General features: G+C 36.5%; 2 protein-coding genes across 3 annotated transcripts in view; one reads left to right on the forward strand and one right to left on the reverse strand.

Moving 5' to 3' along the window:
• The first annotated feature begins 1,643 nt into the window (after nt 1-1,643).
• LOC129274227 (angiotensin-converting enzyme-like) lies at nt 1,644-10,174 on the forward strand. 2 transcript variants are annotated; one of them, XM_064108526.1, is made up of 9 exons: nt 1,644-1,824; nt 2,454-2,551; nt 2,873-3,045; nt 3,797-4,023; nt 4,924-5,068; nt 5,561-5,659; nt 6,416-6,538; nt 7,549-7,721; nt 8,271-10,174. In XM_064108526.1, exons 2-9 carry the CDS (start codon nt 2,459-2,461, stop codon nt 8,366-8,368), a joined length of 1,131 nt encoding a protein of 376 aa, XP_063964596.1. In that variant the 5' UTR covers nt 1,644-1,824; nt 2,454-2,458; the 3' UTR covers nt 8,369-10,174. The 2 variants fall into 2 exon arrangements, with proteins under 2 accessions (XP_063964596.1, XP_063964597.1); XM_064108527.1 differs by having other exon boundaries at nt 8,283-10,172.
• Nucleotides 10,175-10,563: 389 nt separating this feature from the next.
• The window catches only part of LOC129275194 (integrin beta-1-like), a 46,881-nt gene continuing 42,350 nt past the window's right edge, over nt 10,564-15,094 (reverse strand). Inside the window, exon 23 of the mRNA XM_064108525.1 lies at nt 10,564-14,372. Within this exon, the coding sequence (XP_063964595.1) occupies nt 14,265-14,372 (108 nt within the window). The 3' untranslated portion in view covers nt 10,564-14,264. The remainder of the gene's footprint in view (nt 14,373-15,094) is intronic.

Genomic DNA, 15,094 nt, shown 5'->3' on the forward strand with positions numbered 1-15,094 from the left:
AATAACCAACACACGAGGATATTTGGGCACCTCGCAGTCCTCGTTGCACTGTATTTTGCAGCCCACCCCCCCCCCACGTTTGGATGTGTGGGTCTAGCAGTGGCACTGAAGGTGGGAAAGGTTACCCAGGGGGTGCCCAATAAGACAGTCTTGCTACTACTGATATTTGCTATCGGGCGATTGCACTTTATTTGTCGAAATTAATTTTTTTTTTGTATATCATTCCAGAAATGAAATGTATTGGATCGTGATCGATATATTTCTAATCAAGTGGTAATTGCAATCTTTATATTAACATCTTTAATTCCTCTTTGGAGGTCTTTACATTATGTTCCCAATTCTGCTCATTTGGAGACGTGATAAAAGAGGTATTGGACATTGAAATCAGTTAGAATAATAATATAAAAATAATAATTGCGAGCGCGAAGCGTGAGCTGATTTTTTCTAAAATTTAGACCTAAAACGAAACATTTTGTGCACTTAATTATGAATACGATGGGTATCTTCCTTAATAAATTATGCGAGCGCGAAGCGCGAGCTAAAAATGTTGATATTCCTAACTGGACACTAGACATTCTAAGCAGTTTTACAGGATGGATATCTAAACAGTCGTGTGGGCGCGAAGCGCGAGCTAAAACTTTTGATATTCCGACTTAAGAACTTGATATTCTAAGCACTTTTTGTAACCGAGAACAAATTGGTTTCTAACTAATCAATTGACGCGAGCGCGAAGTGCGAGCTAAATTTTTTTTGATATTTTAACCTGAAAACTAGACATTTATCTTAGGTATCCAACTAAATAATTGATGCGAGCGCTTAGCGCGAGCGAAATTTTTATTGTTATAATTACATTACCTAAAAGTTGCTCTCTACTTTTTTCCTGTCCCTGTCCAGCCCAGTCCGTCCTCATTATTAGTACAGAGAGCTCTAAAAGTCGCATTGCGTAAAAATCACAATTTAGCAATAAAAGTGTACAGTTTAATTGACATTTACCGACAAAGATAACTAAAAAACCGAATCAGTTGGAACAGCCCCGTGTGCCCGACAATTTATAATTTTTTCCGACAGTCTGCAGTCCAGTTTTTGTTTTACCCTTTCTCTTAAACTCTTTCTTCTTTTTCCCCTTCCCCTTTTAGCTCTCTTTCCTTTTTCCTCTTTTCTTTCCCTTTTTTCGCTTTTTTGTTGTTGCTTGTGACTCGTCGGGGGGGGGGGGGGGCAGTCTGCCCCCTGCCTCCCCCTTAGGTACGCTAGTGAATGAGAGTATACGACCCACGACACTTTTCCCAGAATTCTTTCTTCCTTTCCCATTTTAAAGGTAGGGTGTGTGTGCACAAGTTTTGTGTGTAGTGGATTTTTTTTTATACTTCGACGACGATTTGGTATGCCGTAACACAAACATACTTTTTTCTAGTACTTGGTGGGTGCTTCATAAAGCTGTTCGTATATTAAGTTAAGAGCGACTTTAAGAACGACTTGTAATCCTTTCTTGTGAAATGATATACATCGTAAGATGTTCACTGGTGATTATTTAGCGCGCTAAAAAAAGATCACCAGTCGTTCTAAAAGTAGTTTTTAACTTACGAACAGCTTTATGAAACACCCACCTGACCTAGCAGTTCTATCCAAAAATCATTACAGGTCACAAAGACCGGGGGCATACATGGAGAAAGGGCTATGGGGAAGACTTGGAGAGGAAAGCCTTTGAGTTATACGATGCCATTCTACCTCTGTACAAACAACTTCATGCTTACGTTCGTAGACGACTTCATCAGGTGTTCGGCGACCACGTTGATGTTAAGGGTTATCTTCCAGCTAATCTTCTGGGTATGTTTAGGTTCCAGGGGGCGGGGGAGGGGCAGATGGTGTCCTCTGGCTCCTCTCTGAGTCAATACTACTACTACTACTATTACTACTACCATTACTACTACTACTACTACTACTACAACTACTACTGCTACTACTATCCACTACTAACTAGTACTACTACTAGTACTACTACTACTATAAGGAAAAAAGAACTTGTGGTTGCTCGTCAAATTTTGTTGCCAATTAAACCAAATGAAAACATATATATTCACATAAAAGAACCAAATTGCCACCAGCAAATATTTTCCAAGAAACTTTGGAATGTTGATTTGAAGAGCTGCTCCATTCCAAAAAGGTACTATCTGCTGCTGATGTCAACAAAGCTAACTTCGAACATCAGTTTCAACCTAAATTAGGACTTGTTTAAGAGCAAAGCTCGACGATTTACTTCTTATATCATTTTGTCATACACGGAGCACGTTCGAAATTAAATGAAAAGGCGTTCTATTCTGAATTACGATAAATGTATATATTTAGCACCTTCGGGAATTCTGAAAACTCAAAATTCTCAACCACTCATGACATTGTACGCCAAAATGATGGCAATACTTGGCTCTTTTCCCCCTTATGATGTCATTTGTTTGTAGGTGATATGTGGGGTAGCTACTGGGTTAACCTGTATCCGATGATGGTACCCTATCCAGATAGACCAAGTATTGATATCACCCAGGCAATGGTTGAACAGGTAAGAAGAACGACAACCTGAACATTCTTATGTTAGATCTGATAATTTACAACTGCACTGCAAATCATCTTGATTTACATCCCTATATTTCTAACATTTGATATATTGTCACAAGCTATTTGCAGTGAAATTTAGTTTATATGACTTTTCATGTTCATATATTTTATTGTATAATAAATAAATGGAGAAAATTCTGTTCAAACCCAAAAGAAAATTGACAAATTTTGGGATTCCGATGAGCGATCTCTGTGACGTTTGTCACAGAGAAAAAAAATCACAATCTGAACAGGTTTATATGACAATAATATTTCTCACACACAGGGTATAAGCGGCACGCAGATTTTCCGGATAGCGAACGAATTCTTCATTTCTTTAGGAATGCTACCTGTGAATGACGGATTCTGGGAGAATTCTCAGTTCGTCTACCCTGATGATGGTCGTGAGGTCGGATGTCATCCGTCTGCTTGGGACTTTGGTAATGGAGTTGATTTCAGGTTGGTACACACAGGCGTGGATCCATCATTCCCCAAAATGACAAATGAAAATTGATTAGCTTTTCTTTCGTTAGAAAACCATCGTCACAAAAATTTTTCGCGCGAACATACATGAGTTATGAAAAAAAAGGACAACAAAATACTAATAAGGAAAAGATTTACGACACCCATAACGTTCATCATTTTCATGATTTTGCCCTCCAAAGATCTGACATGCCAAAAATGACCTTATACTAAAGGGCTCATTTTCTTTTGTAAACTTGACAATTGTGGGTGTGTGTGAGGGTGTGGGAGGATGTGTGTGTCGGTGTGAGTTAACATAAGGGGCACCACTCATCTCGGAGTAATTAATACGTACAATTTTGGGACCAAGAAAGGGCGTATGCTTTCTATGACTACCCGTAAGTATGCGACATTTCAATTTGAATTTGGAAATCATTATATAGGGCCTACCGTGCAAGTGATAACTTATTCGATTCAGATTCAGGTCGGTGACCATGGTTACTTTTCTATTTGGGTTAACCCCCCCCCCTGATACGCAGTATGAAAACATATGTATATCAAAAAAAAATTATCAGATTTATATGCAGGCCTACGGTACAGTATGCCAAAATCTGAAAACTTCGATCAGTGTCCGATTCTTATCCCGATTCGATCTATAAAAAAAATTGTTTACATTTTTTAATGTAAAATTGCTGAAAAATATTGTATTTTAAGTTAATAATAAGATGCATCTTTCGTTTACTCACAGGATTGCCATGTGCGCTAGAATCACTATGCTTGATTTCTTGATTGCACATCATGAGATGGGTCATATTCAGTATTACATGCAGTATAAAGATCAACCCGAGGTGTTTCGACAGGGTGCCAATGGAGCATTTCACGAGGCGATAGGCGAGGCAATCTTCCTCTCAGTGGCGACGCCAAAACATCTTCAAGAGATTGGTTTTCTACATGACGTGGACCAATCAGACACGAGTAAGTTTGATTGTGCGCTCAGCACGTGATCATGATGATTGGACCAATGGGATACTTTGTTAGCCCTCTGATCTGGAAATGAATCACCTACGCCTGTCTGTCTGTCAGGATTGACGCAAGATTCCCTTTTCTTTTTGCGTGGGCTAGAGGATGGGTGGCACTGATAAGTTTACAGTTCGGTGTGCGTTTGTGGGTGTGTGTGTGGTGTGGACTGTGATATATGTAAGGATATGTGTTAGTTTGTTTTGTATGTGTGTTTATGGTGTGTGGATTTTGAAGGGAGGAGGCCAAGTAGAGGAGGGGAGAAAATGGGGGTGTCTTATTCTTATGTAATGTTCGGCGAGCCCAGAGAAGCAAAATGTATTGAACGTAATATTTTATCACCTACTTCACAATTAAAATATCTAAGACATTGCAGAACTTGAAAACTTTAAATAATATGTTCATTACATGGTGGGTTCACTAACTTTTGAGCACCACTGTTCGTATCTTCCTTCCTCAATTTGCTTATGAAATGTTTTATTTACAAATCATCCTACAGAGTTTTCGCTTTTCATGGGCTATGTATGCATTATTCTGTGTAATTCGGTTGAACATGAACAGTATGATTTTATAAAAGAAAAACATTAAAAAATGGATGTGATATATATTGTGTGTGTTCCAAAAACATTAGTTTCCAAACATGTTGAGGGTATGACAGCCTGTTATTAAGGATGGGTCATACCCGTTACCACGACGAGGTTTTCTAGGTACGCCAATATTTGCAATTAATCGTCTTCACGCTCTTTTCTCCCTCGCATTTTATTTCTTTTTTGTATTCTTATTCTGTCCTTTTCGGTCTCATAAATGACATATTTTGGTCAAGACTTGTTCTACTTCCCCTTTCTCTATCACTCACAGAATCTGACATTAACTACTTATTTAGAAATGCTTTGATGACGATCGGTAGTCTCCCTTTCAGCCTTGCTTTATCCAAATGGAGATGGGATTTGATGAGAGGGGTCTATCACGTCAACGATTCCAACGACGTTTGGTGGGAGATCAAGTAGGATTCCTCTTAGTTTATCCTTTCTCAAAGTAACCAGAGTATATAGCTAGACACCAGCCTAGAATTCACACCATTCATATACATTCATGTATTCTTAAATATTATTTAAGGTTACACTCTAGAAAAATAAAGTGCTACTTTAGCACTAAATATCCTTGTATAGTGACTGCACTTTGAGTGCTGAATTAGTCATTCAAATTTGAACTAGAAAATCAGCATTCAAAGTGCAGTCAATATACAAGAATATTAAGTGCTAAATTAGCACTTCATTTTTGGAATGTATCTTTTTTTTTCAAAAAAGGAGGCTAGTGAGGGTGATATATACAGTATGTTTAACTAAGAATTCCCTGGTTGTTTTACATGCAGTTTGAAGACGCAAAGCCTTTTATTCTCTTTACATTATTATACACGCTTGTTTATATGATTTTCAAAATAAATATAATTAATTTTGATCTGTGTATATTTTTCATTTTGCCTATCAATTTGTAGGAATGATCTTCTTGGCGTGAAAGCCCCTATAGAAAGAAGCAATGATGATTTCGACCCCGGAGCCATGTACCATTTTGTTATTGATTATCCTTACATTGGGTAAATACAGTCCTCTTCTACATGTATATATGCAAGGTCTTTACGCTACAGGAGGGAATCGTTTTTATACTATAAGAAATGCATATAACATGTCGGGTATGCACAAAGGCCTACATAATAAACGTTTACTCGTTCCAGTCATAGAGCTAATGCTCATTTGTATTGATTACATCAGGAATATGGAGAAAATCATGAAAACGGAGAGAGAAGTATCGTTTTATGCGTTGACGAGTAGGCCTATTGACAGGTCTTGAGAATGTTCGCGTCCTGTAACGTCAAGTCTCAAGTAGATAAATAGCCGTCTGCGTGCATACACACAGGCTGTCCTATATTTTCTCAAAGGAGAAGTGGACTATGATAGCAAGATAGTTTTGATAAAATAAAAGTCAAACAAAAATATTAGCGATGATTTGACTAAAATCAATCAAAGATCAACATTTTTTTGTGATATCATATCCGAGCATAAATGATATGATTTCCATATATTCCCCCTTTTGATGAGAAATTGGAATATTAAATAATCAAAAGATCTCAATGACAGCAGTTTGTGTAACAGTTGTAGCCATCCTTATTTTATAACAATGAAAATAAAATAGAATACTGAAAATATTTTGTCCGTATCTTATACATGTATAATGGAGAGAGAACAAGACGGCGTCACTTTTATGCCTCCTTGCCCATTTCAGAATTGAAACTCCTGATAATTAAAATATTTGATAGCCCATCCTTACCAACGTACCAATTCATTTTTTGCAGATACTACATTCGAACAATAATCCAGTTTCAGTTCTACCAGGCATTGTGTAGAGCAGCCAATCACACCGGACCTCTTCATACATGTGACTTCTACAGATCAAAGGAAGCAGGAGAGAAATTAGCGTATGTGACTTGGACTTATCTTGACTTTCCCACAATTATACACCTTATGCATAATTATGACGTCAAATTTTATAGCGCCCTCCCTCAGAGGATATAGGGATAAACGTAAACGGAATTCAAGGCAATGACTTCAACCTCTAAGATGGCGGTGCGATGACATCAACGTATAAGGTCTCGTGAGTCAGGAAACCGAGGGGGACCACCACACCATTAGATTGTTTGTTCGTTTTTTTAATATAGTGACCCAAAATAAAATAAAAAACAAAGAGAAAAAATGAAGGGAAGAAGGAATGGTATATATCGGCCATGTAGCTACTCCTCCATTATATTTAGAAAAAGAAAATACGTACGTCACCTTGTCCTTAAGCGTATTAAGCAAGGTCGAATAGCCGTCCTCAGAATACCCTGCAGAATCTTATAGGAAAAAAGATGCTGATTGGGGCCTTTCTTTGTCCAGCATTTGGAAACTTTCATGTTCTTTATGAAGCAGAAAAAATGGAGACGGAATTATTCTATAAATGCTGTTTGGTTCTTCTTCAAAGACTAATGTGTTTAATGTTCTAACCTATAGTAGGATCCCTGGTGGTGTAAAGTACCCTACCATTTTTGTATAGGGTTCTGTATACCGTAAAAACCACATAGGTTTTTATAAAGAACCTTAAAGGTTTCCTTGTAGAATCCAATAATCTAAAAACCTATTTTACAACCCTTCAGCATGCTCAGTCTGCTTCTTTGAAGGACCTTAAAAGGTTCCAAGTGCAAGACGTAGAAAGAGAAAACTTTGAAGAGCTATATAAGGAATTGTAAGAGAATGCGATTAAAGTGTACCAAATTAGGAAAAGGTGGAGTTGAGTAGAGAAATGTTGCAATTCTGGGGAAAGATACATGATTGGACAGCAGTGTTTATCAGAAATCGGGCCCTGGTCCAAAAGTAGGCTATAGTTCCGACAAAAGAGATATGTGGATATCAAGATGTATTGCCTTTTTATTTAATTCTACACTTTATGCAGTAATATGTTATCGATGGGAGCTAGCATGCCTTGGCCAGAAGCAATGGAGGCTCTCACTGATCAGAGAGAGATGAAAGCAGACGCCATCTTGGAATACTTTCAACCTTTGATGGAATGGCTGGAGAAAACCAACGAAAAGAATGGAGAGTTCATTGGGTGGCCAAGTACGTCAGGTAAATATTTTTCGTTTTAAAATTATATTCCAACTATAGACCTAAAGAATATAACCTGGAACAAAAGGAGGCCCGTTTTTTCACTAGTTTGTTATTTCGGTTCATCGGCCGTTGTCAGGTTTCTTGATACAATTTAACCGTGAAGCTATTCCATGATTTAAGTATGCATCGGGCACCGGAAGTGAATAGTTATGACCACCTTGCTCTATCATCTAGGGTTTACTTGATAAGTTTTCTCTTTCAGAGAAGTGTATGGGCAGCTGATTTTTAGACTAATGGGCCTTATAGCTGATTGGTGAGCAAGGCTATCTGTCTTTGCATTTAATACATTTCAGAATGACATGAAATCATATTTGGAGACACACTAGGAAATATATAGGCTTAATTGATGTACACACTTTCCATGAACGAAACCTGACGGAACCCGGCGGATATGGGTTCCCACGTATCGTGTATATATACCTCTTTTACAACCTAACTCACACATCTACACACACGCACCCTAACATTTCACTCACCCACATCTCTCACTCTCATTGTTTTCTCTAGCCACTCCCACAGGTTCTACACGGAGTGCTACGTCAGGCAACACATCTTTCCTAATCTCACTACTGAGCGTGGTCTCGATAATCATTAGGGTTGCATGATGCCACCAGACAGTGAGGGTTGCCATTGCATATCCGGAGCGGGTGGGGCGGGAAGAACAAGTCTTTTACATTGTTTTAGGGTGGGGCTACATGTCTGTTGTGTTCATGTGTGGGTAAGTAAGATCAGAGATTATGAATGTAGCTGATTCCTCTTAGGGGGGGGGGGATCAGAACTTTAAACGCTTAATATGAACGCAGCAGAAGCAGGGGTTTATCATAAATATTTAGTAGGCCTCTGATTATCATCATCCACAAAAAAATGTGATCTAAGGTTTGATGATAAATTGCACTAATTAACTATATACAGCTTATTTTCCCTAGAATTTGCAAATGCATCAGTGCTGATAAGTGATATTGGAAGTGCGATTTATTTCTCCTTTGGTCTAAAATTTTTCTCTATATGATGTCTGAAACTGGTATACACCAATTTTGTTTATATGATACGTTGTTATGCTGCCAATTCGAAGTGAAAGTCACTATACATTCTTTCATGGCGCTCATGTTTGTCTGTTTATAATTATCTTTAAGTGGCCCGCATATTGCTCTGGGGGGCGTTTCATGAAAGGACTTGTCGGACGTTTTATCCGACAAGTCCCATTTTATCCGACAGTTACCATAGGAACAGTGCCTCTCTGCCAATCAAAATCATGGAAAGATGTCAGATCTGACAACTTGTCGGATGAAAATATTGATGAAACGCTCCCCAGATATCTGGGTTTACAAATGTGTCAATTTCTGAAAAGACGTTGGTTTTGTTTGCCTGTTTATTGTAACATATCATACTGAATATTTGTTTTGCAGGTGAACTTGTTTACTCTCGTTTGCATTTTGTTTACTATTTTGTACACTCTCAATGTAAAGAGCATAATATCTGATTATACAGAAAAAATTATAACTCATAAATGAAATTAACATATATTTTTCTAATTAGTATGTTATGAAACATAAATAGGCCTGATAAATCGGAGCAAATTTCGCGATTGGATACCTTATCTAGAATTGGATTATCTTGGTTTAGACTACGGAGATGAACATAATGAATGGCTGAGTGGATGAATAGAAAATCTGATAATAAAGCACATATCCAGGCCACGACTAATTTGAGTGAAAACGAAACAAAATTTCAATGTAAGAATTATCATCCGTACCATGACCTTAAAGGGGAATCCAACCTTGCGCGTAAAATGTTGTTGGAAAGGGGAAAAATGTATAAAAAAGAGAATGGTGAAAATTTGAAAGAAATCAGACAAGCAATAAGAAAGTTATAGCTGCTTTAAAATCAAGATCCCTAAGACTAGATTTCAAATTCGCAACTGGGTAATTAAATTATGACAAGGGGCAAGGACAATTTTCCCATAGGCCATGTACTTAATTATCAGGGATGAATGGTTTTATCCTTAAGTACACATTCCCCTGGGGCAGTAATATTACCCAGGTAGTATATTGTTTTATGTTCTCATGAAATAAAAATATAATTTGAAGTAAAACTTTTGGATTTCTGTTTTTAGCCATTTCATGTAATGGAGTACATGGAAGAGTAGTCATTGCCTAACATCACTATGACATCATATATGCGGCCAATTTGAAGTCTCTTTTGCGTATAATGATTACCAGTATTTCAACTTTTAAAAATTCATAATTTTCTTATTGTTTGTACCTGTCAACTTGTCTGATTTTTCTTTTTCGTCTAAAACAAGTGTTTAGTTGGGTTGGATTCCCCTTTAAGGGCTGTTTGGGCAATTTAGAATAAGAGATTATCATGACAATGGAGTAGGGATATTCTTAAATGTACAAATACACGCATAAAAATATCTTGGTCTTATCTACTTTTATTTAGTGTACGATTTTGATAAATGCACAATGCGTGTATGATAGTCTATAGGTATATATGCATGGAGCTGTAATAGCTTCATGGTATATGTATACTTTTCATCCAAACTTTCAGATCGATACCCCTCCCCCCCTTCGCTTTCTTTCTCTCTTCATTTCTCTATTTCATGGGAAATTAATTGTTGTATCAAATTGTCCAATATCCCTTTCTTTCTCACTTTTAAACTAAATATACCACATACCTTGTAAGAGAGAAAAAAATCAAAATGAATACCAAAAGCACTTCTCTGACATGTTCCAACTTTCAACAATGTGCGATGCAAATAAATGAGTAAACAAAATATGCCTAAAGACGGACGAAAATATGGATGTAGTAATTAGGATTTATTTCTATATTTTTTTGAAAAAAAGATACATGAGAAGTTGCTTCAGAATATATACATCCTATCAAACACAGTATGATACATAGTAGTAAATAATTACATGATTATAAAATTATATTATGGTACACTGTGTATAAAAACATATTGATGTATATCTCCAGACACAAATAACATCCAATAAACGTTAATCAAATATCAAATCCAATGCTGGCTACAGGCTTCTTGAAGAGTCGACCGAAGCCACTTAAAACTTGGGTTTCATGCTTTTACTGGGGCACTGTTTCATAAAACTTGTGATCTATGTCAAATCCTAGGATTCTATGACAAAATTGCTAATAGCCAATCTAATTGGCAGCATTTCAGTAACTTATTACAGTGGTTTGTAACTAATTACTACTGACAAACAAGGTCTTTGAAAGTGGATCCTGATTTTATATAGATTACTAAACCATTTCACAAAACAAGGTATACAAATTATCCATTGGGTTACATGTAAACATAACACTTTGTATAAAAAAAGAAATCTGGTTTTAAGCCTTTGTTCATAAAAAGATTATTCTCGTTGTACCTCATAAATGTCAGAATTATTTGACATCTAGAAGTCACTGACTCACAGTGATTACAAAGAACTAAAAAAAAGGAATTTTCAACGAATAAATCGTTATAAAGTTTAAAACTTTGCCTTTTCTCTTAGTCCATCATCTCTTAATTGTCCTACATATTTTCGTTTCCATGAATGCATCTCTTCATGGAAGCAAAATGCAACTCTCAACTAAAATGTGCTATAACACACACACATCAAAAGTACATTTCCATCCATCGACCAAATATATCCATGAGTTTTAATTTTTAAAATAAAATTCTATGTTGGTATATAGTAAGAAAATCATAAAAATAAGGCACATTTTATTCTTGATAAAATTCACACAAGACTAGTATTCCTGAATTTAATACATGCATATCTATCATTATTGTGTCCAAGAAAATTTACATTTCTCTCAAGTCTAGAAAGAGAACTATGACTGCCTTCATAATGAACAAATGGAAAAGGTAACATAAATGCCAATCTGAAATTTCAATTGGATTTCCTTTCTTTTTATAAATGAATGCAACAAATTTTAAACTGCAGTGTATTAAAGACAAAATTAACTTCTCTCGAAGCTAGCTGGCCTCATGTAAACAGGAAGATTGGTAAGTGTACTTCTAAAGCCAAACACACATTTTATTTTTCATTGTGACATACAGAATTAAACATACATATACAAATAATTCACGTTTCAATCTGTGTATCTTATTCATTATTTCATGAATTAATGTAGTCACGACTGATCACATTGTGTGAGAAAATTTCTTAGTCCACAATCTTTTTCATTCATCCTACAGCCGCAGGAACTAACCATATACTATACATTTTCATAAAAAATCACATGGAAAGCAGAAAACTTTGAGAGAATAACCACAATCATCACCTCAGATATCTTTCATGACTGGAAAAATAACACCACCTATCTTATGCTCTAACGTACAAGTTATAAAGTGAAAAAGCTATGGATTAGTTTATAGAACATTGTCCGTTCATATAATAATGATCAATGCAAATGAGTCGCAGAGTATACTAAGTTTAGTGCAACATGGTAATAAAAAAAACACTACTTCCCGTAGCTCATTTCAAGAAAAAGTATATATGTAATGTAGATTTCCAATTCCCAGGAAAATTACAAAGAATAGTACAATGACAGGTTTAGACTTGAAAATGTAAATCTGGCCTGTTTCACAAAGTAAATTTAGGTACGCTACTCAAGTTTAACTTCAAGCCTGTTTGCAGTACAATTATTGCAGTGTAGAATCTAGACACCTAAGCGAGGATTAAACACCTTTTTGTGAATTTTGGCCATCTTGTTAAGACTACAACATACATGTAGACACATTTTAAAAAAAGTACTCATAATATCAATATCATTTCTTTCCCTCGTTCTCTCTCCTCTCTCTCTCTTTCTATCTCTCCCTCTTTCACACACTCAACATATGGTATCTATATACATTATCTTTCAAAGTAAGAAAACATTCCCACATTTCAAGAACACAGATGTAACTTGAGTAAAATATCACATGAAGCAATCAAACATTAGTGTAGTATTTCAAATAAATGTTGAGTTAAAATTACCAAAAACAGGCAATACTAGCGGGATGCTTTCCTGATATTCTTCAAGTTACATATATCATAGACTAGTTTCAGATGACATCTCTGTGGAGGGCATAACAATAGGAGACCTGTGCATTAAACCAACTAAACAATGATTTATGGTGCGATATCAGTAGAGTGGGGATTTCAGATTCAGGTGACCCGGGTTCGATTCCCACTTGGTGTGCTAGTGCCCTTTGGTAAGGCATTTAAATTCTCATTACAAGGTCCCTTCTGAGAGGACTTCAAGATTCTCTGGTTGCTTTCTTAGCAATCGGGTAAGAAAATCACCATCAAATCATGAAATCGCGGTTTGATGCACCGTTTTTTAGTTTTTTCTCCAACATGTCTGCAAAGCTGATGACATGATGACACGGGTTGTGTGGTCCAGTGGTTAGAGCATTGGACTCATAATCGCAAGGTTGTGAGTTCGAATCCCTACTCTGCCATTGTCTCTACTTTGATAAAAAGGCCTGAGAGTTATATATGTCGTCTATAAGGTCAGCCACTATGACTGATTAATCTAGACGTAAAATGTTTCCTAGGTAATTGGTTATATACCAGCTTGGCGTTTACCAGCAAAAATGCTGTCCTGCCGAGTTCCTACGGGAGTTACCATAAACAGAAACAGAAATATAAAAGGGCTCATATAAATCTAAGACCATCAAAGGATACCATACAGACTGGCCCTGTCCCCCTCTCATTGGCCTTATAGATTATTCATGCCCATTTTTCATATATTTCCATTTGTACAACAATATAAAAATGTGCCATATAGAAAAGTGGCTATGCCCTCTGAATTTTAAAATTCAAGGCCTGGCTGATATCAAGCTTCAAAAAAAGTATTGCTCTTTCTAAGACACATAACTTTTACATTCAACTTCCACCTGTGTATATCTAGAAATATAAAAGCAGGTGAATTTCCAAATTCCCATGGCATTATATAGGGACTGACAAGATCCTGTAGGCTTTGGGTTAATATTCACAGAAAAGTCTGTGGCGGACCCAGGATCTCAAGTTAAAGGGGGCACAAAGTGAGAATTTGAAAACAGAGGGGTACTGATATTAATGTTCTTAGATTTGGCTATATTAACAATTAAATTCAATGGCCTAAATTGACAAAGGTGTTTTCAATTGTACCAAATTCTAATTTGTCATATTATCACACTCCATGCAATCATAATAGGCAATTTGCCAACTATAATTGGCCTTTTCTCAATGAGCGCAATGGTATAAGCATAATTGAAAACACAAAATCAGCACAGTCCGTGGTTATGTACCATGGTACAATTGAAACCATCTTTGAGAATACAGGAAAATAAGTCTCAAAACAGAAAGGTGGTGAGTACCCCTTCAACCCCCACCTAGAACCACTGCAGAAAGTCACTCCCAAAGCCATCCTAGTATACCAGATATTCGCTCTGCTTTTACTGCACCAAACACCACACTGTAGAGGCACCTAGTAAACTGAATCACACCCCACAAATAGTACAGAAATATGTTATGAAAAATCTGGCAAGGCTGGCGAGTCTTCATTGTCCGAGAACGTTGTACCAAACGCAGGGTTTTTGTGGACTGTGCTCGCTGGTTTATACAGTGGATTCTCGTTCTGCAAAGATTTGAAAGTAAAGAAAATCAAGATAATCAAAATATTTGGAGTTTTTGTAAATGCATATCGACTTCCCGTTTAAGATTGAAAGCTATGGAGATATGTTTGTTTCTATTGTACAACAAGCTCATCAATTCATACCATGCTCTTCACACTTAGATGTCATGGTAGTAAACTTGCATCAGTTGTTGGGTCGGTACACAAATGCCCTTAATTTCCCTAGTTATACAGTTATCAATACTTGTACATATCAGATAAAGAAGAAAAAAGCAAAATATTCACTCTCACACAACACACCCTACCAGACACATCATTGTTATCATCACACACAAAAGCTCACCCAAACATCCATTGTCTTAGTTACAATAATTATTAAAAAAAATACAAATATAAAATATAAGATGAGAATTAAAAATCTTTTTAAGTTTGTTTGAAAAAATGAAGTTGCTTTGTTTTACTGTTAGCTCTGAAATGAACTGTTGATTGACGTTTCAGTATACAGAATGCTATACTCTTGACCGAGGGTATACATAACTGAAAGAGAATGTAACCAGACTAATGAAACACCAGAGAAGCTTCAGCCAGGGAAACGGGGAGAAATCTGCAGGATATAGCCAAACGTGCCCACCAACTGCTACACAACAAAGAGGATGCCAAATTACTTCTATCGACCAAACATTGCCAAACGGAGGCCATAAAAATTCCCCAACATGACACAATGC

The sequence above is a fragment of the Lytechinus pictus genome, chromosome 13 (assembly GCF_037042905.1).
Source record: "Lytechinus pictus isolate F3 Inbred chromosome 13, Lp3.0, whole genome shotgun sequence".
NCBI lineage: Eukaryota > Metazoa > Echinodermata > Echinoidea > Temnopleuroida > Toxopneustidae > Lytechinus > Lytechinus pictus.